This window comes from Telopea speciosissima, chromosome 5 (assembly GCF_018873765.1).
Source record: "Telopea speciosissima isolate NSW1024214 ecotype Mountain lineage chromosome 5, Tspe_v1, whole genome shotgun sequence".
In the NCBI taxonomy this organism is placed as follows: domain Eukaryota; kingdom Viridiplantae; phylum Streptophyta; class Magnoliopsida; order Proteales; family Proteaceae; genus Telopea; species Telopea speciosissima.
In genome coordinates this window covers 56323599-56349987 of record NC_057920.1, presented here as the reverse complement: position 1 = coordinate 56349987, position 26389 = coordinate 56323599, and the positions used below count along the sequence as shown (strand labels likewise).

The window sequence follows — 26389 nt, the reverse complement described above, 5'->3', positions numbered from 1 at the left end:
GGGCCCTTTTTTTGGTCCCATTGTGGACTTGCAACCAAAAACTAAAAAAAGATTCCACATCTTTTATGAGGTCCAAACATGTGATACACTTGTGAGGTTTGTTGCACTATGAATATAGGAAAAGGGAAAGAAAATGTTAGTTGGGCATGTGCCATGTCCATGTGCCTAGACACAAGAGCGTGTGGAATTATCATCGTGTCCTTGGGAATTTTCGTCTCTCCATGGGGGCACGATGATCATTCTGCACTCCACTGTGTCTGGGCGTTGGGGCAGTGCACCACACCCACCCAAGTAGCGATCTTTCTCCCATAGGAAAATTAAGGGTTAAAAAGGGAACCTTCGGATCTACCTTCCATAAAATTTTAACGCATTACGATTTGCCACATGGCAGAATATGTTTTTGATAAAAAAAAAAAAAAAATTTTCTTCCGATCAACCTTAAGGGATAAGAGGAACTGAGAATGGGAGAAAAGGAGGAGGATAGCAAACCCATGAGGTCATGGACCTCTTGGGATGATGGAAGGAAGTATCAATATTGGATCGGTTGGATCGTATCGGTATTGGTTGAGATCGATACTTGGTCGATCTTGAATCGAATATCAATATCTCTGATCAAAGATAAAATAGGATAAAAACATAATTTTTAATAAAAAATAAGGTTAAAATTTTCCGATCCAAATTGATATCGGATCAGTATCGGGCTCTGCCGATACTGATATCTCAATCCCTGCTTGGAGTGTCCACATTCTTCTGACAGGTTTCAAAATAACTAACTCAGTAGTTGTTTTCCATCAAATGTTTAATTAGGTGGGAACATCAAGAAACAAACCTGCCCCAACCTTCTCCTTAAATAAATAATCAAGCAAACGCCTTCGTTGAAAATCTGAGAAAAGTATAAAAGAGCGTGGCCAAGTGCAGTGGTTGTGACTCTTGGATTGACGAAGAGGCGAAAGCCAAACGCCCCAAACTAATCCACTTTCTCTATTCTTAATTTTTGCTGTCTCTCATGCCACCCCTCACCCTCTGTCTCCTGCTTTGCAAAAAAAAATAATCTCCTCGTCTTCTTATTTCTATATAATAATAATCTTGGATTAAAATAAGAATGAGAAAATATGGAATCTGATTGCATTTTTGGACGGTTGAGATTTGTCTTAAGAACCTCTGACAGGTTATTCCCACCGACTTCATGTGAATAAAAAAAAATTAAAACATAATTCTCATGTAGTGAGCGTGATTCTTGTAATAAGAATCAAGTCACACAGTTAGAATCAAAGAGTGGATCCCACCTCTCTTTGATTCCATCTGTGCGCTCAAAGCGTACGAAAATGATTTATTATTTTTGTACGCTGCACTCGTTCTCACTTTCTCTTGGGTGTAACTTTTCTGTCTCTTGGCACTCTCCAAAAGCCAAGCATAGTAACGTTGTCTCCATCTGCTTCGTCTCACAAAAGGCTTTCCGGCACTTCCCCTTCTTACGCACTATATGGATGATCATATAATAAACTGCTAACAGTTCTTCCCTTCCCTACACCACACTTCTTCTTTTCTGTGCTTTCTTTCACAGTTGTTTGTTCATCATCAAAATGTCTTCTTCGTTGCTGCAATTTCCGGCACATACAATTCCTTCTCCGTTTCGATCCACAGATCGGCGGAGGAGGGTAACACCAGCGTCGGCGGTCCAAATTACGAAGGAGAAGGGGAAGGTTGTATCACCTTCGACGCTGTCGGTAGATGAATCAAGGCTGGAGGTGAGAGTGGAAGAGAGGGAAGGGTATTGGGTGTTGAAGGAAAAGTTCAGGGAAGGGATAAACGCACAGGAGAAGATGAAACTGGTGAAGGAACCAATGAAGCTTTTCATGGAAGATGGAATTAACGAACTGTCACAGATTTCTTTTGAAGATATTGAGAAATCCAAGCTTTCTAAAGAAGATATCGATTCCCGCCTTAAGTGGCTCGGCCTCTTCCACCGCAGAAAACACCATTGTAAGTCTTGTTAGCTTCAAAAGCCCTCTTTTTGTACCAATTAAGAGAGAAGAAACTCGTTGCTTTAAAGCTATATTATCCCCTTAAGAGCTTTTGATCAGGTTCATTACGAATTGGGCTAGCCTGTTTGTTCTTCCATTTCAAAACAAAAGCCTAAATTGAGAAATCAAATGCAGCCCAAACAACAGAAAAAGGGAAGGGGGGGTGCAATGACCATTCCACCCTTCCCCGAATACTCTGTTCGGGTGGGGTTTATCCCTTCTTATTACAGACACTAGGAAATTGGACCGGTAGGGAATTGCCAGAGATAATTTTCCAACTAGGGAAGAGGCATGATGGGAAATCGTAAAAAACGAGAAAAAAAATATAGAAAAGAATGAAAATCATAAACAACAATCCTACAATACACACAAGAATTTACATGGTTCGACAAGATTATGTGCGACTAAAGTAAAATGAAATGTGCTTAATTTCCAAGAGGGCTCTTTCAGATGTACCTCACTATATATAGTGAAATCCTATGGGGTAGCTTTAAACTTCGAGGCTTCAGGTCCTACGACCTCTTACCTTCTTACCGCTTCTTTGGAATTAACCTGTCCATTTATGCAAATGACGGAATACAAGACATTCTACCCCAACAAATATCAAGAATTGAAAAAAAACAATTGACTTTTGAACTCATCTTGTTTGTGAAAGAATCTTGTTTCCCATCCTTTTTTAATCCAGATCCTCAACACTACGCTGTCGGTGCTGCATAGACGCACGACCCTATGTCTGTGCAGGCCGGCGCAGGCCGGGCGGCATGCTGTAGAGGATCCAAATTGATGATTTTGTGACTGACACCGATTTGATTTAACTGGTCTTTAGATGGTAGATTCATGATGAGACTGAAGCTGCCCAATGGAGTGACAACCAGCGAACAGACTCGTTACTTGGCGAGTGTAATTCGGAGATATGGTAAAGAAGGATGCGCAGATGTGACGACAAGGCAGAACTGGCAGATTCGTGGGGTTGAGCTTCCTCATGTACCTGAGATCTTACAAGGCTTGGATCAAGTGGGTTTGACAAGTCTCCAGAGCGGAATGGACAATATTCGAAACCCAGTTGGGAACCCACTTGCAGGCATAGATCCACATGAGATAGTCGACACCCGACCTTACACCAACCTCCTCTCCCAATTCATTACAGGGAACTCTCGTGGCAACCCTGCCGTCACCAACCTGTTCGTATTATTTCCTCAATTAATCTTTCCTTCCTTTCATTTAATTTTCATTTCAATGTCTCTTATATCTTCGTGATTAATTTAATGTGAGCAGGCCAAGGAAATGGAATGTTTGCGTGGTGGGTTCTCATGATCTCTTTGAACATCCCCATATCAACGATCTTGCTTACATGCCGGCCACCAAGGATGGACGCTTCGGCTTTAATCTGTTAGTGGGTGGATTCTTTAGCCCCAAGCGATGTGCTGAGGCAGTGCCTCTTGATGCATGGGTCTCTGCAGAGGATGTGATCCCTATCTGCAAAGCCATATTGGAGGCCTATAGGGATCTTGGTAACAGAGGGAATCGCCAGAAAACAAGAATGATGTGGTTGATTGATGAACTCGTGAGTAGTACCTGAATCCTAATTCTTATTTATTGTTGGGATTGATGTCTTGTATTTGGTTGTTTGCAAAAGTGGGTTGATTTCGAAGGGCAGTTAAGAGGTCAAGTGTTTGGGGAAATCGACCCACTTTGCGTGTTAATCTATGTCTTGACAAACTAATGGGTCCATGCAGCTAAGGGTGTCAATTTAGAATTGGAAAAACAAAAAATGAATCGAATCAAACCGAACCAAATTAAATAGGTTTGATTTTGGTTTAAAAATCTGAAATCTTTCATCGATTTGATTCGGTCTTATAATTGAAACCGTTGAACTGAACTGAATTACATATTTTCAAACCGAATAAGGAACTAAATAAGTCATATTATCTTTTTATGTTTTAATTAATGTGGATGATAAATTTATTCCATTTTAATGTTTAAAAAAACTTTAGTGGATTATGACTCTAACAAACAAGGGGTTCTTTTGTTGTAAAGATGTAAAAAATTTGATCAAACACCTAAAATATGGACCAAATCGAGTACAAACCAGGGTCAAAACGGAATAAAAATCGAATCGAAACCGAATTATGTCGTTTCGGTTCTGATTTGGAAACACATGCTCCTATTGGGTTTTGGTTTCCACATGTTGCGTCTTGAACCGAATCAAAACCGGTCCAAAAAACCAAAATTATATCCAATCATGGTTTTAGTGCACGGTATCGGAACAAGTATCGATAACCTTCAAAACTGATATGATACCGATATGGTATCAGCTGTATCGAACAATTTTGCCCCTGATTTTCCTTTAAAAATGAGTTTCGGCATAGTATCGGTATCGGTGACTAGCGAAACCAATACATATCGCCTGATATGGGCGATACGATACCAATACCTCAGACCATGTACCCAATTGACACCCTTACATGCAAGCCGACCCTGAGAAAATTCTGTTAGGACTATATGGGTATTTTGGTAAATTTCTTATACAGGGTTTCGCTATAAATTTGTAGCAAGGGTTCTTTCTCTACATGCAATCTAAGAGAATCTAAGAGAGGCCTAAGGACGAGTGACTGTAACCCTATTCTCCATTGATAGTAGATCCAATCTCACTATTGACGTAGCCCGTAAATCTATGTGTTCGATAATGTGATTGTTGTTTGGATTTCCATTCTTTTTTTTATCGATTTAGGTTCATGTTTTTCTACATTTATCACAGCTCCATTGATGGATTGGATTGAAATACACCTGTATAATTAATGTCTAATCCCAATTATGAATTGTAGGGAATTGAGGTGTTCAGATCAGAAGTGGTGAAGAGGATGGCAGGACAAGAGCTGGAGAGAGCAGCAGAGCAAGAACTGGTGCAAAAGCACTGGGAGAGAAGAGACTACTTGGGCGTCCACCCACAGAAACAAGAGGGCTTTAGCTTCGTGGGGCTTCATGTCCCTGTGGGTCGACTTCAGGCCGACGACATGGACGAGCTAGCTCGTTTGGCAGACAAGTATGGCTCTGGTGAACTCCGTCTCACAGTAGAACAGAACATCATAATTCCCAATGTTGAGAACTCCAAGCTCGAAGCCCTGCTCAAGGAACCACTTTTGAGGGTAAGGTTTCTGCCTGAACCTGAAATTCTCATGAAAGGACTAGTGGCCTGCACTGGAAGCCAGTTCTGTGGTCAAGCCATTATAGAGACCAAGGCAAGGGCCTTGAAGGTGACAGAGGAGGTGCAGAGACAGGTTTCTGTGACTCAGCCGGTGAGGATGCACTGGACTGGCTGCCCCAACACCTGTGCGCAAGTGCAGGTGGCTGATATTGGGTTCATGGGGTGCTTGACTAGGGATGAGGAAGGCAAGTTATGTGAAGGAGTTGATGTTTACTTAGGTGGGAGGATTGGGAGTGATTCCCATTTGGGTGATGTTTATAAAAAGGCAGTCCCCTGTAAGGATGTGGCATCTTTGGTTGTAGACATTTTGATTAATCGCTTTGGAGCTGTTCCTAGGGAAAGGGAAGAAGAAGATTAGTGGTTACTAGTGTACAAAGTTTTAACAAATTTGTTAATTTGTGGTTCATTTCTCTTCTTCAACTTACTTCAAGTGGATACTAGATATATAAGAGTTAAATCATGCAGAGATAACTAATTCTAAACAAGAAATTGAGTGAATAATTAATAGGATCAACATATTGAATCATTGAACGCGATATCAACTAATAGATTTTACAAGAAACTCGTACTTGGATCTATATTGTTTAATGAAGAATTCTCGACGACCGTACGTGGTCTTTCACTCTGTTGATTTTGCTTGCTCCCTTGTCCACGTCCACACAATTGTCAGGATTAGAAACTAATAGACATTGTTATTATTATATAGATTGGAAGCATGGATCAATCCTATTAGACTGAGCAAGTGATGCTTCTCCCATAATGGGTTTAGTTGTTATTATGTCACATATAAGAAATAACCTTTACACATTGGAGCGGGTTAACTAGAAAGCCCATTACCCAGTAAGGAGACCATCTATTGTATTGAGTTCCATTCAACCAAACCCATCAGTTAACGCTCATCCACTAATCCATATCCATACAATGACTGAATGTTAACCCATACATGATGAAAATATTATAGAAACATCCCTCAAAGAAGATAATTTTATTGGTTTAAGTGCTTTAACTCGTTAGGGATGTTGGGCTTGAGACCATTTTCTGTGCAACCATGGGGTTGAAACAGAGTTTGGTGTTTGGTCAAAGGAAGAGGGAGGTAGAGGGGGTTAGGGAAAGGGCGATAGGATCTCTGAGAATTTAGGCCTCACAGCTAGAGATTTGGTTGAATCAATTTGTTAAATTTATTGGTTTCCTCTAACAGTTTTTAAGTTGGAGCTTGATCTGTATAATGCTTTGTACTGAGCTTTGGTATTTTATTGTTTGTGCAACAAACTCAAGAAACTAATGGCTTTGTGAAATTGCAAATTAAAAAAGCCAAAAGCAATCAATAAAAAACCGTTACACAAAAGTCAATGATATTTAATGTGGCTCTCATACTTCACATAGACAGGTATGCCGATCTTATCTAGATGACTCCCATCTATCTAAGGTCAGCCCCAACCCAACTCAAATTTCATTTTGGGCCTCCAACATACCACCAAAATTTTCTATTGGGATGGGCTAGACATGAGCAGAACTGGCCCATTGTGTAGCCCAATGAGAATTTGAAATGAAATCATTATGCAACCCAATTAGAAATTTAGAATTTGAAATGAAATGGTCTAATTTCAATTTTCCAGTGGCAACAAAGTGAAACCAATATTTATGGTTCTGTTGGTTAAGTTTCATTCAAGGAGGATTGAAAAGCCAGAACCTAAGGCCAGATTTGGCAACATTCAAGGAATATTTCCGGAACCGTGTACTGCTGGACACTCCCAAAAAGCCCCAGGAATGTTGCCAAACCGGCCCTAAAATGAATAGGTCTTGCCTAATGTAGATGTTGAAATTTGTCACCCCAACAGTTACGATTAGGGATGTAAACGGATCGGATTTGGGTCGGATAGTGCTATATCCTCATCTGCATCCGATTAGCTATCAGACGGATTCGGATAGTACTAAATGGATACGGATCGGATATTTTATCAGTTTACATGTAAATATAGCTTTTCGGATAGCTATAGCCTATCCGTATCCGCATCCGTTTAGCTTTCAGACAGATTCGAATAATGCTAAACGAATACGAAAACGGATTTCAACTATTCATTTACACGCCTAGTTATTATAATCAGACCTAGATAGATATAAGCATTTCCCACAAGAAGGGTTTGTCTTTCCACCATCACCATAAGATCGACACCCAAAACTAGCAAATAAAAGTGTGTCACATCATCAAACCCCCCCCCCCCCAAAAAAAATGGTCTCCTAGGACTTTGCGGCTGTTCCTGTCACACCACAATATGGAAAATATATTCGTAGAGCTGGGGGTGTAAGTGGTACTCGTATATCCGTGGAGTTGCAGAATCCCAGGGGTCCCTCCCAATGAATAGATGACTCCTCCCATTTCTTAAGAAATGTAGTTTTTGTTTTGGAACTTGTGCCAAACTCCGATTTTACCACTTTTTTTTTGTCTTCAGACACAACCAGATGGTCAATCTGCCTGCACCTAAGCCGAGAGATCTTATATATTCGTTCCTCGAAGCAAACGGGCCCTCTCCTTTCGACCCTAGGTATAATTCGTTCATTTTTCCCTTTAATTGGGCAAAATGTAGATCACTAAAACAGTAGTATGGGTTAGTGTAATAATAATATGCATCACTGATCAAAAACTCGGCCGAAACCTGTCGAAACCATCGAGTTATCTGGGTTTCAACAGATTCCGAGACGAAATCCTGCTGGAGTTTTAAAAATCACTTAATTCGATCGGGTTTCTCTGGTTTCGGCCAGGTTTCGATTGAAACCTGGTCGAACCATAACTTCATTAGTTATGAAGATCACCAAACTCAATCGAAAGCTTCATTTGCTTCAAAAACTCGATAGAAAGCTGGAAAACTCGGTGGTTATGACCGTGGAGACCCATTTTGCAGTCAGATTTGTGAATTTTTGCAGCATTCTTCCCACTAATTTGCTACCAACACCTTGGATTTGCATCTTGGATTCCATTTAACTCATGTCTTGAAGAAGGTAATAGTTTTTTAAACTCAAAAAATCAATTTTTTTGGTAAATACATGGTGGAATGCTTTCAATTTTTTATATGTGAGTTACAATGACCTAATCTACAACTTTACCAGAGTGGAATTTTTTTTTTTTTTATAGTTGAATTATTTTTTAAATTTTCTGTTCATAAATGTCATTTTCCTACAACATTTATTTGAAATAAATATGTCTTATATATGTTGGATGATGATCAATTTAATATATGTAAGGCATCATTGGCCGATCTACGGTGTGACGGTGTTGAGTTTTTTTTCTGTTTTTATTTATTTATATATATTTTTTTAATTTTAAAATATAATTGTTGACATTAAAAAAAATACATAATAAATAATAGAAATATGTTGCTTTAGTTTAACAAAAGGTAAAAAAAATAAGTAAAGTCTGTAGAATATGTTTAACATTGTATTTGATTATAATTGTTATGTTCTTTAATTAATTTTTGTTAAATAATAAATTAATATTTATTAATAAAAAATTTTAAAATATTATTAAAAAGTAAAAAAATAGCATAGTTTGGGGAAAAGTTATAATATGATTTGTTGTTGTTTAGGAGTCATATACTCATACTTATACAATGTTCTTATTAATAATCTATAAGTTCTTCTTGCAATAGGATTGTAAATCCTAATACTGAAATATGGGGGACATTGCATGGCAGCATGGGAGACCCCTTTCAGCTGACAAGAAAATGTCTTAATGTAAATATTATAGGAAACAAATCATGGGAGGTGAAGCCACTAGATTGAAGGCGCATCTTGCTAATAGGGATAGGAATGTGACAGGATGCCCTAATATGCCAAGTTAGATAAAGTTTGCTATGGTTAGTCATATAAAGGGTGGAACTGCAGCTAGGAGGCAGAAGAGGGCAATCAGAGTGGAGTTTAATGAGGCAAGTCTAAAATAGTTTCCTGATTTAGGAGACCAGGATTATGATGAGGATGAGTCAGATGAGTTTGATGATTGTGAAACACCGACAGAGGCTGCATAATTGAGGAGGAAAAAGATGATGAACAGAGAGCAATAAAGGATTGATGAAGAGAGATGATTACAGATGGTTAGGGGAGCTAGTTCATCTAGACAGGCTAGAGGAGCCAGAACTAGAGCAACCCCGTAGGAGGAGGTTGAGACAGAGAGAGCTAGAGTTCCATTGAGGAGTACCCAGAGTGTGAGGGCCCCAGACCCAGAGCCAGTACCAGCCCCATGGCCCCTAGCCCGACAAGCCCGAGCTGCACAGCCTGCACCCCCACCCCTAATGAGGGACCCAGATGTTGAGGTACTCCGGACAGATCCTACACTTTTTCGACAGCCACAGCAAACAAAAGAAGTTAAAACAAATGTGGACTAATGTGAAAGAGAAAATGGGGATTGCTTTCTCCAAGTGGGCTTTCTACCACAGGATTCCTACCAATGTCGCCCAAGGACCATACTATCAAGGTATGTTGGATGAGATAGGTAAGGCTAGATCTGGAGTGAATGGACCAACACCATATGAGATGTACAATGTCCACTTGCCTTATCACAAGGATGATCTTATAGAGTACATTGATGGTTTGAAGCCTAAATGGGCGCACTATGGAGTAACTATAATGTGTAATGGTTGGACTGGACCCAGTAGACAATCCATCATCAATTTTATGTTGAACTGTGATGGGTGGACTATGTTTCTTAAGTCTGTGGAAGCATCAAAAGAAAATAAGGATGCAAAATACATCTACAATTTGTTGAAAGATGTAGTCAAGGACGTGGGAGTAGAGAATGTGGTGTAGGTGATTACAGACAATGGTAGCAACTTTAAGAAGACTGGGGGAAAACTGATGGCGAATCCCAGATACAAACACTTTTGGATACCATGTGCTGCTCACTACATCGATCTCATGTTGAAGGACGTGGGGAAATTGAAGCTCGTGAAACGGGTGGTGGAGATGGCACGACAAGTAAGCACCTACATCTATAATCATGGATTTACATTGTATATGTTGAGGACCAGGTGTGGTGGTGACCTAGTGAGGCCAAGGATTACATGGTTTGCAACCAATTAGATTGCACTTCAAACCTTCGAAGCTAAGAAGGCTGGTCTTAGGTCAATGTTTGCTTCTCAAGAAAGGTTTAACTGGGAGGGGTCTTCAACTAGTAGAGGTAAGATAGCCCAGATGTTATACCCGCACCCCGGATCATAATTAATTATTATTTCTTCCCCGTGACGTGTGGTTATCACTGCCACGTGTTGGTGAGCTGTTCTCACTGGTGGTCAAACCTAGTTACAAATTATTGACCATGATACGGGCTTACCATTGACACCCCATGGCAAAGGAAATAGTAAGTTCTAGCCCTTAATTTTATTTATTTATCCTTTTCCTCGATGCCCTCGAAGTGCGGGTCAAGATTTAGACCGTCCGGGCTATTTTAGTTGAATTGGGAATATTCTATTTGTGGGTCCCACTTATTTAAGGGAGCGTGTGATGGGCTTATAATCCCATGGTGGATGGACCCATCCCCAAATGGGTTCTTTTCTATTTGAAACCTGTGGGCAAACCCATTTAGTTAAGAGGCCCATTCAATTTGAGGGCCCATTTGACTCTATTTGACCCAAAGATGGGTTAACCCATTCCTTTACTCCTAAATAAGACCATGGGTCAACCCATTAAGCCCTCTTGACCCATTTAACTTAAACTATCCATTTGGCCTAATGACCCATTTATCTTGGATCCACCCATTTAGCTATTTGACCCATTTAACTTAAAGTACCCATTTAGCTATTTGACCCATTTAACTTAAAGGACCCAAGCCCATTTTCTATAAATAAGACAAAGGGGGGAGAAGCATTCATTTTCATTTCTTCTCCCATCTAACCTAAATCGTGGAGGAGAGAAAGAGGAGAGAAAGGAGAAAGAAGAAAGAAGAAAGAAGGAAGGAGAAAAGGAGGAGGAATGGAAAAGCTTGGTTGAAGGCTTGAACCTCACCTTGTGGAGCCCTCACGTGGAGTTTTTCTACATTGGGGAAGGTAAGCCATTGAAACCCACATCTCTTCATCTATTTTGAGTTTTGAGGTTTGGAAAATGGGAGAGATTCGACCTAGGGTTCTCTTGGAACCTCTAAACCTACACTATAGTGGAATTATTTCACTCCATTACAACCTCTAAGCCTAAGCAATCTCTTTCCATTTGAGAAATTTAAGGTTTCTACCCTATTATGTCATAAATTAGATTATCTTTGTTTTTCCTCTTAAATCCATGGGATTACATGGACCTAATGAGGTCTTAGAACCCTAATGGACCTAGGAGGAAGCTTTCTTGAAGCCTCCCTACCTTTAAACCCCTTGGAAAATGAATCCCTAGCAAGAAACCCTTCAATTTTCGATTCTCGCAGTATGTGATTTTACATGTGGTTTCGCACCGAGAAACCACACCGCAACCACCCTTGGCAGAGACCTTCCTAAGCCCCCGGTTAGCTAGGATTTACATGTGGTTTTAGACCCGCAAGAAAACACCCCGAAATTACCTTCCGAGAAGGCCCCGTGAAGCTCGGATTTACACTCGGTTTCGTTCAAACCACATCCGCAATCGACCTTGACTAAAACTCGTCCCGAACCCTTGGTTTCCTAGGATTTACATGTGGTTGCGAATTTGGGCATGAAACCACTCCCGCAACCACTTTGTTTCCGAAACCTTATACTTAAGTGATTATGGGAGACCTTTTGGGGATCATTTCCTCGCTCGTTTAACCTTATTTCACTCTTTGTTTAGGTTAATATATTCATCTTGTGGCTTATTGCTTGATCGAGACGACAACTAATAATCTTGGTGCTTGGCGTATACGTTGTGAGTGGGTTTGGTTGTTTGGGCTTGATATTATTATTGCATTGTATATTATGTCATCATTATAAATTATTAAGCATGCTTGCGCATATTGCATACTTTTATATATGAATGTTATGATGTTAATTGGAGATGCTTTACTTTGATGGGTCTCGGTAGTTTGGTGGATGCTTGTTAACCCCGATCCTATATATATTTATGAAGAAATTATGTTGAATGTCATGTTGAATCAGATGTGTCGTGCCGCGCTGATAACCGGGCACTAAACCGTATGAAAAGTTGATGCGCCCGGATTACCTCTCGGGACGATAGGACTTGCATGTAGTTGTGGCTAGGATTTTACACCCTTATGCTACGACCCTTACCAACAGGGGTTTAGGTGTTGGGTAATCGCACACCGGATTCTCGTGGAGGTGGGAGAGGCCACCATGGTAGTATTGGTTATCGTGGGTCCGCCACCGAGTGGTCTTGGAGGCTTCGATCGGCGTAGGTCCTAGGTGACAATTGAGGTTTCATTGTGACGATAAGTTAAGTGACCCACATCTCCCGAGTTGTCACAAGAGCATATGCCATTGACTTAGTTGTGATGTTAGGTGGAAAATTTACTTAACATATGCATGCATCATTGGACTATGTGAATTGTGTGTTTGTGCATCCCCATCCCCTCACCGGCTCAAGGAGAGCTAACCCCTCGTGTACACAATTTTTAGATTATGATGCAGTACGAGGAGCCGAAAGTCGTGTTAGAGGAACATGGCAACGGGTGTCCTTGTGACGATTGCGCCACGGGCCGTGAGAATTCTAGGGACTTGTTTCCTTTTGTTTATTTTAGGCGTAGGCCCATGTAAAAACATTTACAGTTATACCCTTATTAATCATTATTAGATGGTAATGAAAATGGGTTAACTACAGATTTATCATCTAGGCTTTGATCATCTTGTAACTATTGATTTTATACGCTCCGCAAAACTACCGATCATTTGGAATGTAATATTTCTCTTTCCGCACTCGATATTATATTGTTTTAATATTAGTTACGATCGTACGCTGGGACACCGTGTCGTGATCCCGGCAGCTTAGTAGGATGACAAGCGTTGTCCTAGTCACCCTTATAATGTATTTTATCCCTTGTTGGGATGGGGGCGTGACACCAGACAACCATCTTTAGTGATAGGTTCTGAGATGATTTGAAAAATGTTGTAAAAATCCTAGACCCTCTAGTTACAGTGTTGAAAATGGTGGATCAACAGAGGAAGGCCACCTTACCACGCTTATGGATTGCAATTAAAATGATGAAGGAGCAAGTGGAGGCAACTTACAGAAAGAGTAATCAAAAGTTTCTTCAGATTATCCAGGATCAATGGGAGAAGTAGCTCATGCATCCACTACCTAAGGCTGGTGAGTTATTAGTTTATTAACTTCAATTCAATTGCTTACATATGTCATCTTCATTTAGACTCTAATTGTATAACTTTGTTGTGTTTAACATATCATCTAAACCCCAAGTACCACTACAAGCATCAAATAGAGATACAGATAGATTTGATAAATGCAGTTCATCGAGTGGTGGAAAGGCTTGAGGCAGATGCAGATGCCCAGGTCATCATCAATTCTGAGGTGAGAACCAACCATTGTTTAGTAAGTAAACACATGCAATTATGTTTTTAGGTATTAATGTTAATTTAAGGTTGCATAATGTCAGATGAAATTTTTTTGGGATGCCACTGGGAGTTTCGGCCGAACAGTGGCAATATCAGCTCGGGAAACTACTTATGTTGGTTAGTATTGCTAAATTAGTCTGTTCCATTTAAATTTAAGTATATAACTATATACTCTTATTTACTATAACTAATAATAATCTTTAATGTTTTCTTGCAGTTGAATGGTGGTTGCAATATAGCACTGATTCCTCCAATCTAGCGAAGATAGCACGCAAAGTGCTATCTCAAACAAGTTCTACCACTGGATGCAAGCGTAATTGGAGTACATTCAACCTCATACATTCCAAGAGGCGGAATAGATTGGGTACAAAGAGGTTAGAGGACTTGGTTTATGTGTATTACAAGATGAGATTACGAGAAGAGCACATGCGATTGGACAGGGAACATAATACAAGCTCAATTGAGTTGGCAGAAATATTCCAAGTCGATGACAATGATGAGAATCCCCTTTATGAGTGGGTCAAGGATCGAGGTTCTCCTTTATTAGATGAGGATGAGGGTCGGCCCAACAACCATATTGCTTCAGAGACAGGTGGTGATGTTGATGACTATATGACAACAGAGGGCAAAGTTCATTCACAGACCCAACGTCCGTTCAACCCACACCCTAGTAGTATTGGAGCTGATGATGATGATTGGTCAAATTCCTCTGATGGTGGTGGTGGTGGTGATGGTGATGGTGGGGGTGGAGGCTGATGGTGGTGATGGTGATGGTTAATCCCTATTTGAGCTAAAAACTCCAACCAACCAAGAAATCACAGATGGATTTTTTTATACTGAAATAGGGATCTTAATTATTCTCTGTAGAGTGAAGTGGCCAAGTGGGAAGTTCTGCGTTCCCAGCCAAACTCGATTTTCAATACTGAAATTTCAATCAATAAATCGCAGACAGATTCGTAGCGGCATACATATGTTCTCTATAGAAAACCATCAAGACACTTGTAATTGTTTCATGATCGACAATCGAGCTTACCCTTTTTCGTCTTTGTGCTTCTTTCTACTTCCGCTGAGCTCCACAAGGACTTTCCTGCTGCACTTGGGATCATCTTCATGGAGAACCGAAGACTGGAGGTGGCACGACCATGGTCTTCTTGCTTGAACCAAAGAGAAAGTCAAGGATGGTTCGTCTTCTTCCATCGCGTAGCAGACCGAAGAAAAGGCCGACAAACAGTACTAGGTACAGTGCAAGAAGCAACATTGTTATAAAAATGGTTGAATTTACAGGTTTACCCTTGATTTGGGAGCTATTACACCAAATGTTCATTAAAAAATAGCACATAAACCAAGATAAATGATTTGTGGCCGCAAATCACAAATAATTCTTCAATTATTTGTGATTTTTAATTTATTTCAATTTGTAATAAATAAAAATAAGTATTATAAATTATACCAAAGATTTATAAAATAAAAATAATTAAATAAATACAAATATAAACTATACCAAAGAGAGCCTAAGACCCTAGGATGGTGAGTTAACCCTCCTCCACAGGTGGAAAAAAACTTTCATCAAAAGGAAATACAAAGAAGATAGAAAAGAGAAAAGAATAGTCCAAGATAAGTCAAATTAACATTTTAAAAAAAAAAAACGGAAATCATTTAACATCCTCTTACATCGTATCAAGGTTTTAAAAGTCGATGTCGATCCAATTTGGATTGGAATCGGTTGGAATTGATCTAGAATAGATTGGAAACTTGGAATTGATACAAAAAGCAATCAGAATCGGCTAGGGATAGGCAGAATCCTTGAAAAGATGTATGAAGAGAGGTCAATTTGAATGGAATCGGATCGTTCACAGCCCATCCAATTCCAATTCCAATTCGATCAATCCAGATCCGATTTTAAAATCCTACATCCGAAACTCTCTTTTCCCTAATTGTGTGGTCCTCCTAACGACGAAAGGGTTTCCTATGATTGCTCTACTGGTGGCATAGAAAACCATTTCCATAAAGAAAATAAGAAATCGATCGCTTCATTGTCGTGAATTGACACACACCTATAACGCACATCATTACCAATCAAATAGAGATGCTGGACTTAAAGCCAACCAATCAACGATTAGGGGGCCCATTGTAATCTTTATCTAAACAGAAAAGTCTTTGTGGAAGAAATCTATATGAAACCATTCACAAGACGAAGTTAATCCTCCATAAGGGGTCTAGACTCGACCACGTCGTCGACCCTGGAGGGCTCGGCCATGCTGTCGGCTACAGTGGACTCGACTAGGGCATCGAACCTGGAGGGTTTGGCCATGTTGTCGGTCACGGTGGACTTGGCCACATCGCTGATCTCGTGGGATTCGGCCTCGTCACCGGTCGTGGAGGACTCATGCGTCTTACGGTTCCCCTTTTTTTACCAGGACAACTGGGTTTGGATCGGCTTTGATCAGGCCATGTGTCAACCGTTGATTGGCCATCATTTTGTGAATCATCACTTTCCACTTTATTGTTCCGGATTTATTCGTTACAAAAAATTGTATTTAGAAAATTTGTCAAGGACTGTTTTAGGAACAAGTTTTCTTTCACCACGTTGTGAAGGTTCACCACATCATCCTAGGATTCACAAACCCCTAAAGGGTTTTAGTACATTCCCAAAAATACTCTCCCGTTATCCTCTCACGCGTATCTAAAGGTTCACGGTAGATGGATTCCCATACACCGTTGTTTAACGAAAACTCGATCCTTTTTTTATGTTGTGGTTTTTTCTCTCGTAGCCTAGGGGAGTTGGGGGTGATTAAAACCTTTGTCAACCAAGTTCTAGATGTGGCACCAGCCAACGGTAAACAAAATATACAACCATCCAAAAGAACTCTGATTTGGAAAATCATATTTTATGACTTGGTCAATCCAAGTCATGACTTGTATTACAATCGATTTTTACAATTTTTTTTATTAATATCAATATTGGCTGTGGATGATCTGATTCAAATCGGTTTTGGCTGGAGATGATTCGATTCGGATGAGTATAAATATCGGAATGCAACAAGAGGGGGTTGCAATGGGATGCAATATAAATTAAAATGAACAAACAATTTCAATGGACTATTGAATAAAAAATTGAAAATGAAGTTGGATTTAATTAAAAAAAAATATTTTAAAAAAGAAAAAAGAATGCCACCTTCTTCTTCTTCTTCTAAGGTAGATTTATTAAAATTGATAATATTATTATTATTATTATTATTATTATTTTGTTAAACTAAGATAGATTTATTAAAATTGATAATAACCATGTGTTCAAACATTAGCTTCAGACTCACAAAACCTGTGAAGCCAAGGAATAAAATTTGGCAAATCTATCACATACATGATGGACAGAACCTTCCTGATTGCTAGGGTTTGATTCAAATACTTTCATGTCCCTTGTTATTCTTAATCTCATTATAGGGCTTTAGGTAAGCTTTGGGGGCCCACATGAGACATGAGACTATGTGAGTCAACCCCTATTTTTTCTGAAAAAGCAAGGACAGTGACAAAATTTTATTAAAGCTTCTTCATGTTGGATCCTTTGTTTGAAAAGTTCACATGAGAAGTTTGCTAGATAGCTATTGGTTGTAAAATGAGGCCCACTAATACAAAATCACTTTTATAAAACCCACCAAATAGACCAACTTCTCACAAAAGCAAGAAACTTGCCTCGAAAATTCATTCTTTTGTGGAATCCACAGTTCCACAGTTCGACACTCGTCAATAATCCATGGAAAACGCATTTAAAACATATTTTCCATTTTTTTTAAGACATTGGATTTATTGAATAAAATATCTTACTTAAGTGATTATATCTCTCTTCCGAACTCCAATTGACCTTATTCTTTTACCGTAAAGCTGAGTTGAAAGGAAATATTTCTCATAGTGTTGCCTTCTACTTAGGTTTAATGAACAGACCCCAAAATTGAGCTACAAACTAATGCATATGTTGACAAAGGTTTCTAAAGCGACAACTCCCAACTGTAACTGAACATGCATCATTCTGAGAATGTGTTGGTTATATCAACAACAATTAATAACACCATAGCCAAACAACATTGCTCAGTACATTTGGCATTTTACACCATTTAAAACCGGTATATCCAACTCTCTCTCTCTCTATTTTTTTTGGCCTACGTACGATCGGTAGGTGTCGAAAATATTGATACGGATCGGCCAATTCAATGACTAGAATCATGGACAATCATAGCGCTATGTTGATCACCATAGAGCTTTGAAGATCGCCATAACGTTATGCACCGTAGCGCGGTAGATCACGATAGCTCTATGATTGCCATAACGATAGATCGCCATAGTGCTATGTTGATCACCATAGCAATAGATCGTCATAGTGATAGATCGCCATAGTGGTAAATTGACATAGCGCACTACAACATTGCGCTATGATGATTGCCATAGTGATAAATCACCATAACCCAATATGTTGTAGTGGTAGATAGCTGTTAGAATTTGGCTTGCACCCAAATCCCACACCCACAAGGAATCAGGTTGGGCCTACCCGCAGGGTTATGAGTGCCCTAGACGGTCCCTCCTCCTATGAATGTAACATCAACATTTTGAACTCCTTCGGGAACGGGATGTTCATAATTTCATTGGAGAGGGCCTTTTTCCTGAGAAGATCGGATTCTCGAACTTGGCTGGTCCTTGCATCACTTTCTGGAACTGTTTCTAGAGTTCCTTCACTTGCTTGTTGAAGTCTTCATTCACAACCTCCTTTCTGCGAGGATCTTCCGGCTGTTGTTTGGAATGCTCCTCATTCCAGTCTTCAATATGCTTCAGATGCTTCTCGATCGCGTGGCTTCATGGATTCCGACCTGAGTCGGTTGATCCAAAGTTGTTGCACTTGTTGTGATGGTCAGCCTGGGATTCAGGGGTTGGAGCCCCATGTGAGTTGACTTGGGCCATCACCTTGGAGTTCTCTCAGATGGTCTGAGTCAACTCTTGGAACTACTATTATAGGGCCAGGAATTGCTCTTAGTTTACTGGGGCCTACGGGTCAAGCTGTTGAGTGCTCGGGGTGACTTGCTTGCGTTGTTGGTATGTCCACCGGTAGCTCAACTTCAATTTTACCCCCACGGTCAGATTCACATGGTGTTGGTAAATGAGCACATGGCAAGTTCGGAAGGTTCTGTTAAGAATGCTAGGTTTCTAGATTATTGTTTCCTTGGTTTGATGCAGTTGCACGGATGTTTCTGGAGACTACCATATTGGATAAATATTACTCTCTCTATATATATATCCCACAAATGACGTCAATCTGTTGCTGCCATAATCTGGTTCGATGACGTGGAGACCTACAATAGGGTGATTGCATGGAAGAGACTTGGAGCGGACTCTGAGGGGGGACTCTCCGATGCTTAAGTCAGTCTGACAGAATAGTTAAGTATAGAGGGAGTACGGAGAGAGCAATAAGTCAGAGTGAGTCTGAGTGTGGATCTCATACCTGGGTCCCTCCTTTACTATATAAAGGAGAGAAGATTATCGAGGTGGTTATTGAGTCCCCCTGGTGGATCTCATACAATCTTAAGCCTATTGCTCTTCGGCTCCACTTAAACGATTGTTTTTCTGAAGTCTGACTTGGCATCAGATGTTGGGGAATTGCCCAATCATAATCTCACATTCCCAAGTTGCTAACAATTTAGTTGTGATGATAACAAACACTTGAATGCACTTAATATTTATATGAAGCTTTATAGTCACATATACTACATCATTGAGAGCAACAAGACTTGAAGAAGAACCAAGACTCTGAAAACAAGACAAGTCAAATTTATCAAGTCAAGTTTAGCAAGTCAAGCCTCTCAAGGCAAGACAAGCTTCTCAATTAACGAAAAATCAAGAACAAAATAAAAGTTCAAGACAAGTCAACACAAAGTCTCAAGGAAAGACATGCTCAAAGATTGAAGATAAAGATTCAAAACATGCTTGTGTGCAACATTGAAGTACATGCACACACTTGCATCACACGTTTGCATATTCATTTAAGCATTGTCTAGACATAGCCCAAGGACCTGTAAAAATATCGAAAATAGGTCTAAAGACCATTGGTGCAAAAGCCCCAAAAGACTCAAGGCCAAAAAGACAAAATCGGCCTGAAAGAGCACCAACCGATCTAATTGTTCCAGGAACTGGTTTGACCGGATAGAGGCAGAATACTCTGTTCTCTACCAGGCTGATAGGTTTGGAACCAGTCTGACCGGTTACCCCAACCGGTTGGAGAATGTCTAGTCGGTATCAATCCGGTTTGTCCAGCCAGATCCCTAACGACTATATTTTCATAATTGTTAGTCCAACAAATTTGACTAGTTCATGATTAGGTCAACTGGTACAGCTAAAAAGTGACTGTTATTTGATCATTAGAGATTCAAATCTCTCACCACTTTTGGATATAAAGAAGCTACTAAAAGCCAAACTCTACACAGAATTCTAGGCATTGAATACCACTCTTGGGAGAGACTTCGAAATAGTTTTTTGATCATTATTCTATTCATTTTAAGTTGAGAGCCTCCATTATAACACTTTGATTGGATTCAACTCAATCCATTGAAGGCTTGTATTGAAGCGATTGACCTTTTACACTGAAGAAGCCTTTAAAGAAGATTTAAGAAAGCCTTTGTTTGTGTGCATACATCTTCATATCATTTTGCATAAGAAACCTTCTCCATATAGGTAATATCCATCCTTTATTCATTTGGTTATATTATTTCTTAGTGTTGATTTAAATGTTGGGTGAACTCTTGATCAAACTGTGTATATCATCCTATATTGTACTTAAGTGGTTGCACGGATCCTCTTATCCTTAAAAGATTATGTGCATCATCTTAGACTGTACTTAGGTGGTTGTACTAATCCTCTTATCCTTAAAAGATTATGTGCATCATCCTAGACTGTACTTAGGTGTGTACGAATCCTCTTACCCTTAAAAGATTACGGATTCCCTTATCCTTATAAGAGTGTATAGGATTCTTTTGTCCTACAATAAGATTGTGTAAAGGTGTTGTTTCCCACTTACTGTATTGAAAGAAACATCTAGTGGAATTCTTTCAAGTGGTGGGAGAAGTGGGCGTAGACTCTTGGAATCGAACCACTATAAATCTTGTGTCTCTTGTGGGTTGTTTATTGCTTTAACTTTAATTGTATAATTAATTTTGAAAAAGTGCACAATCCATTAGATACAACCTATTCACCCCCCCCTCTAGGTTGTCTCACATTGGAGTGGGCATTGAAAAGTCCCTAGAGCCCACTCCAATTAGCTCTTCAGCATTGTTTCTTGTCTCTCTGTGTGTAGATTTATCTCAGGCGGATTTCAACGGCAACACCATTTAACAATTAAGATATTTAAAGAGTAACCCTACATATGCCCTGGTTTATTTGTTCATATAGTTGCAAAGTGCTGGAAAGTTATGATAACATGATTGAGATCTATCACGTCAGAGACTCGGAGCACGTTTGTCTTTCTTGTTTTAAAATGTCAAAGATTCTTCAATTATTCTTCAATGTTAACATCTAAAACTAAGTGGATCATTGAGAAGGATTCACCCAAAATCTGAAGATCATTATTACTTCTACTATAGTTGAAGGTCATAAATACTCTCTACTTTTTAGTTGATGGAGGAATTTCTTTTTCCTTAGGCCACGTTTGGTTGGAAGGGAAATTAAAGGGAAGGAAACTTTTTCAAACAAAAAAAAAAAAAACTTTTGTAATCATTATCTTATGTGATTGCATAAATTATTTAAGGGTCTCTTTGGTATCACTTTTCATTTTCATTTTCTGACAATTTTTCATTTTTTCATGTGTTTGGTATCACTTTTGAAACTTTATTTTACTTAAAATAATTGAATACACCCCCAAATTGATAATAGAAGAGTCTATTATGGATTATGGCCAAAATCTGTTTTTCTTTTATTTGTTTACTCTTTAATAAGTATGTGCTCATATGACCCAAATATGAGGGGGTAAAATAGACGTTTTCTTTAATTTTTAGAAAGACAAGCCCCCGTCCTCCTTCCAACAACAATCAACACCAGAAAATCTTGACCCAAATATGACCTGGGCTATTACTCCGATGGGAAGGTGCTTGAGGCGGACTGCACTTTCTCGCTTGTTGCGGTACTGGCCGCTATACCTAACAAAGAACAGAGAGAGAGGGAGAGAGAGAGAAGAAACCTCTTTCGACTTTCGGAGTTGTCCTCTATTTTGGAAGTCTTAACCCTAGGTTTCATATACGCTGAAGGGTTTCTTTGCCGGCCTCCACCTCAAACATAACTTTGGTGTATTTCGAGATCAGATCGTAATATTGAGTGTAGAACTCTAGATTTTGTGATTAGCAGTGACTATTTGCATAAGTTGGAGATCTATTAGGTTTTAGCATACAATCTCTGGTTTGGGTCATTTACAATGTTTATTGCCTTGTCAAGGATGTCTAGGTGCTTTCCTTATCCTCCTCTGGGATATGAGAGGAAAAGTGGTGCCCTGGACGAAGCCGTGATTAATTTGATTAAGTTCCAGAAAAAAAGAGAGAAGGCCAAAAAGGAAAAGAAGAAAGAGAAAAAGAGGGAGCAGAAAGAGAAGGAGAGAGAGAAATGGATAAAGCCAAGGAGAACGGAGGTGTTGAAGATAAAAAAACAGAAACATGAGAAGAGGCACTAGAATGAAAGGGGCAACAAGTTAGAACATGGGGTAGGAGATCATCCGAAAAGAATAGAAGAGGAAGCAGAACAATTGGAGAAGAGCGGTCTCACTGAAGAGTTAAAAAATGTTATGGAAATTATTTACACATAGGTAGTTACCAAACGGTTTCTCATTCTATATTCTTTTATGTTTAGTAGCTATCAAACAATTTTTCATTTTTATCAAAAATAATTTTTATTATTGATTTTTTTTTAAATAGATCATAATAAAAATGAAAAATGATACCAAAGAGGTCCTAAATTTCTTATCATATTTAATAATGATACATTTTATATGTAATTTTTATTTTACTTTTTAAGGCAAAGGGACATGAATACAAAATACGGTGAAATTTAATAACCAAATATGGTATGATTTGAAATTAGTAATATAGTCACATGGATAATGATCACTAAGATTTATTTTTTTTTAATTTAAAATTTGAGCGGGTGGTAGCGGCACGGCGATGAAATTCCTGAAACTCACCACTAAATGTTTATTTTTTAACCTTTTAATTGTAACCGTTGAAAAAAAAATACCATTAACCTGCTGACCGTCACAGCCGGTTTCTTCTTTTTCCTGTTCTTTTTCTTTTTCACTGCAGGGGAGTGTTTCAGGTGACATGGAACGGAGAAGAAAGATTGACGCTGCGTGGGAGGGCGGAGGTGGGAGGAGACAATACACAGGGCGGTGGTGGGAGGAGGGAAGTCGCAAAATCTCCCGAGTTATCTCCTCTCGGCTCATCTTCCATCAGAAATCATCGATTCATCTTCGCTAGAGAACAGAGAAATCTAGAACTCTGTTCATATAAGAAATTTCAACCGACATAGATCCTCCAACCTACCTTTTCTCTGTAGAAATCAGTACAGAGAAATCAAGAAATTTCAAATTCTAACCTAAACTCCATCTTCCCTTTCATTTAGAAAAAATAAAAATAAAAACAAACCTCCATCTTCCCACTGACAATACACAGGGAGGGCGGAAAAAAGAGGGTTTAATGGATGGAAAAAAGAGGAATGACAGAATCAGGGATGGAGAAAAGAGGTCTTCTACTTCTTCTTCTTTGAAATCGAGGAAAAAAGAGGGTTTTAAGAAAGAAAAAAAAAAATGACAGAATCAAGGATGAGAAAAATGAGAGGTGGGCGCTGCATTTTTCTCCCTCTGGTTCGTTTTGATCGCTGCTGCAAGATGAATCTCTTCTCCTATTTTCTTCTCTGACTCTATTACCACAAATCTTAAGATAGTCATTAAGGAGATGGAGGGTTCTGGGTTCTGGGTTCTGTGGCAATCGATTGGATCTGAAACGTCTTCTCCGGGAGAGGGGTTACAGAGATGGGTTTGGGTTGTAGGTCGGTAGCTAAAGAAGCCGATATGGGAGAGCCGGTTGCAGGTTAAAAATTCAGCGGTTAAGATCAACTGATTAAATCTCTACGGCTGAGATTCATTCGTCGCCTTTAGTGGTGCGCTTAAGGTACTTTATCAACCGCGTTGCGATTTTTTCTCCTCCAAATTTTCATTTCTTTTCCTTTTAATTTTCCTACGACTAAATAAAGCCTAAGGTCATGTTTGTTTGACAATGAAAAGTGGAAAAGGTCAAAAGGGTGGAAAACTTGTCCTGTTTCCCACAAATGTGATTTCGGAAATTTTCAGTTAATCTCATTAAATGCATTTATTCTTGTCTGGTGAGGTGGCACCCCTCTTTTTCCCGGTTTTGGCTCCTATCCTGTAGTGGCGGGAGCTGGAGCGTCTAGCACCACCTAGGATATAGACACATGGCATGTTATTAATCCAACGGTTGATAGAAAATAGGCAATTTATAATCTCATTCTCCAATAACCCGACTCGAAAATTCTGAAACCTAGATTAAAACTTTCGTCTTTCTCTCAGCCCTTCCCCCTTTCTTTCTGTTAATCTCCATCAACCCTAGGCGAAGGACTCCATCTTACCTGGTTCAACTGCGACAACAAGGCTAACCAGGTTAGCTCTTCTCCTTCTCTCTCTCTCTCTCACATTTTCGTTCTGAAATCTAACAAATGCATTTAGTTTTTGGTACAAGGAAGTGGGAGAAGATTTTGACTACTTGGAAGTCATACAAGGAGTCTGATGAGACCCACCCTTGAATTTGGTACAGGGGAAGTGGAAGAAGATTTGACTAATTGGAAGTCATACAAGGAGCTTCACCATCTGGATGAAACCCGCCCTTGAATTTGCATGGTTCCTAATCTATGGCTGCAATCCGTGCATCATATCATGATGCTTTGGGGAGCATTTCCATTGTTGTTCCTATTATCCTGTTCAAAGACCCTTCTTTCTATAACCTTTATCTCAGTGGATTTATTTTCCAACTACTAATTCATCTCAATTGCACCAGCCATGCAATGCCCCAAATTACTAATACTCTGCTTCCTCCCTAGATTGACCTATTGGAGAAAATTTTTGCTTCAACAAAATAAGGTTTCACAGTATCTGATAGAAATTCTCTTACTCTTCTTTGATCCTTTATTCATCTCGCTATAAATTTGACTCTGGACAGTGAGAATCACCTATACATATATTGATTCTATAACATTGGGCAGTTATTTTGATGATTGGTGTCAAAAACTTCTGAAGCTTCTGATCAATTGTTTCAATTAGTCATTATTCTGATATTGCTTTGCAGCTTCTAGTGGATCTTCATTCTATCCTTTCCCAAATTTTTTAACCAAAATTTTCTTTCACCCCCCCTATACCAAAAACAAAAATGCATTTGTTAGGGTTTCAGAACGAACATGAGAGAGAGAGAGAGAGAGAGAGAGAGAAAGAAGAGCTTACCTGGTTAGCCTCGCCGTCACCGGTCGTCGTTCACCGTTGCACCAGGTAAGATGGACTCCTTCGCCTAGAGTTGATGGAGATTATCGAAAGAGAGGGGGAAGGGACTAGAGACAGACGAGCGGAGGTTTTAATCTACGATGGGTTTCAGTATTTTTGGGTCGGGTTATTGCAGAACGAGATTTTGAGAGATGGAAAGTGGATTATAAATTGTACATTTTCTCTCAATTGTTGGATTAATAACATGCCATGAGTCTATATCCTAAAGTGGTGCTGGATGCTCCAGCTCCCGCCACTGCAGGACAGGAGTCAAATCCCTTTTTCCCACCCAATTCACTTTCAAAGTCCTACCATTTCCTCTTTTTCTCATTGAATCTCACCCCATGTCCATTTCCTTTCTCTTCCACCAAATCTAACCCAACTACAAATTGCATATTTCATGTTATCAAAAAAAAAAAATTTGCATATTCCATTATTTCCTTTCCTTTGCTTTCCTTGTCAACCCAGCCCACAATATGTGAGACCCATCCTCACAAGTTTCCCACCCTTTTTATATGTAAAACAAATGAGGCCTAAACCATTTGTGTAAGGAAACTCGGTGCAGAGAACTATTGCAAAACAATGGAGCATGTATAGAAAACGAGGCAAGATAAAGAGCTCCAAGCATGGCTAGTAATCTCAGATCGGATAGACCGATATCGGCCAGATTAGATCGGTATCGATCGAGGCCGATCCTGAGATTAGGCTGATATGGCAAGGTTTGATTGGAATGTTCCCTGGATCGGCCAACTCGGTTGGATCGGCCAATCCGATCCAATAGTTGTCATTTTTTTGTTTTTAAAACGCATAATTTTCTTTGTCCCGAGCCTTTCAAGTTGTGATTCTCGTAGTTGGGGTTTCAAATCCGCGAAAAAAAAAGGGGGATCTTACCGTTTTTGACCAAGGAATCGATTAAGAGAATATTTCATTCGATATAAACATTGATCTACTTTAGGTAGTTAGGGTTTGAAAACCCAAATTTTCATATTTTTCACTTCTTCTTTATTGCGAGTCTTTCACACCGTTGTTTAAAGATTTAGCTTCAAATCCACGAGTGAAAAGAGAAGATCTTACCATTTTGGACTAGGAATTT

At 39.4% G+C, this 26389-nt stretch overlaps 2 protein-coding genes across 2 annotated transcripts; both read left to right on the top strand.

Moving 5' to 3' along the window:
- The first annotated feature begins 1583 nt into the window (after window positions 1–1583).
- Window positions 1584–5597, top strand: LOC122663118 (ferredoxin--nitrite reductase, chloroplastic). Its single transcript, XM_043858818.1, has 4 exons — window positions 1584–1983; window positions 2851–3205; window positions 3300–3588; window positions 4850–5597. Exons 1-4 carry the CDS (start codon window positions 1584–1586, stop codon window positions 5585–5587), a joined length of 1782 nt encoding a protein of 593 aa, XP_043714753.1. The 3' UTR covers window positions 5588–5597.
- Window positions 5598–13310: 7713 nt separating this feature from the next.
- LOC122663117 lies at window positions 13311–14576 on the top strand. The gene is made up of 5 exons (XM_043858817.1): window positions 13311–13401; window positions 13532–13692; window positions 13778–13853; window positions 13954–14469; window positions 14527–14576. Exons 1-5 carry the CDS (start codon window positions 13311–13313, stop codon window positions 14574–14576), a joined length of 894 nt encoding a protein of 297 aa, XP_043714752.1.
- The last annotated feature ends 11813 nt before the right edge of the window (window positions 14577–26389 follow it).

Coding starts and splice junctions, on each gene's coding strand:
- LOC122663118 (XM_043858818.1), top strand. CDS start 1,584: ATGTCTTCTTCGTTGCTGCAATTTCCGGCACATACAATTCCTTCTCCG. Junction 1,984..2,850: donor CCACCGCAGAAAACACCATT/GTAAGTCTTGTT, acceptor ACTGGTCTTTAG/ATGGTAGATTCATGATGAGA. Junction 3,206..3,299: donor AACCCTGCCGTCACCAACCT/GTTCGTATTATT, acceptor TAATGTGAGCAG/GCCAAGGAAATGGAATGTTT.
- LOC122663117 (XM_043858817.1), top strand. CDS start 13,311: ATGGTGGATCAACAGAGGAAGGCCACCTTACCACGCTTATGGATTGCA. Junction 13,693..13,777: donor AGGTCATCATCAATTCTGAG/GTGAGAACCAAC, acceptor GCATAATGTCAG/ATGAAATTTTTTTGGGATGC. Junction 14,470..14,526: donor TGGTGGTGGTGGTGGTGATG/GTGATGGTGGGG, acceptor TCCCTATTTGAG/CTAAAAACTCCAACCAACCA.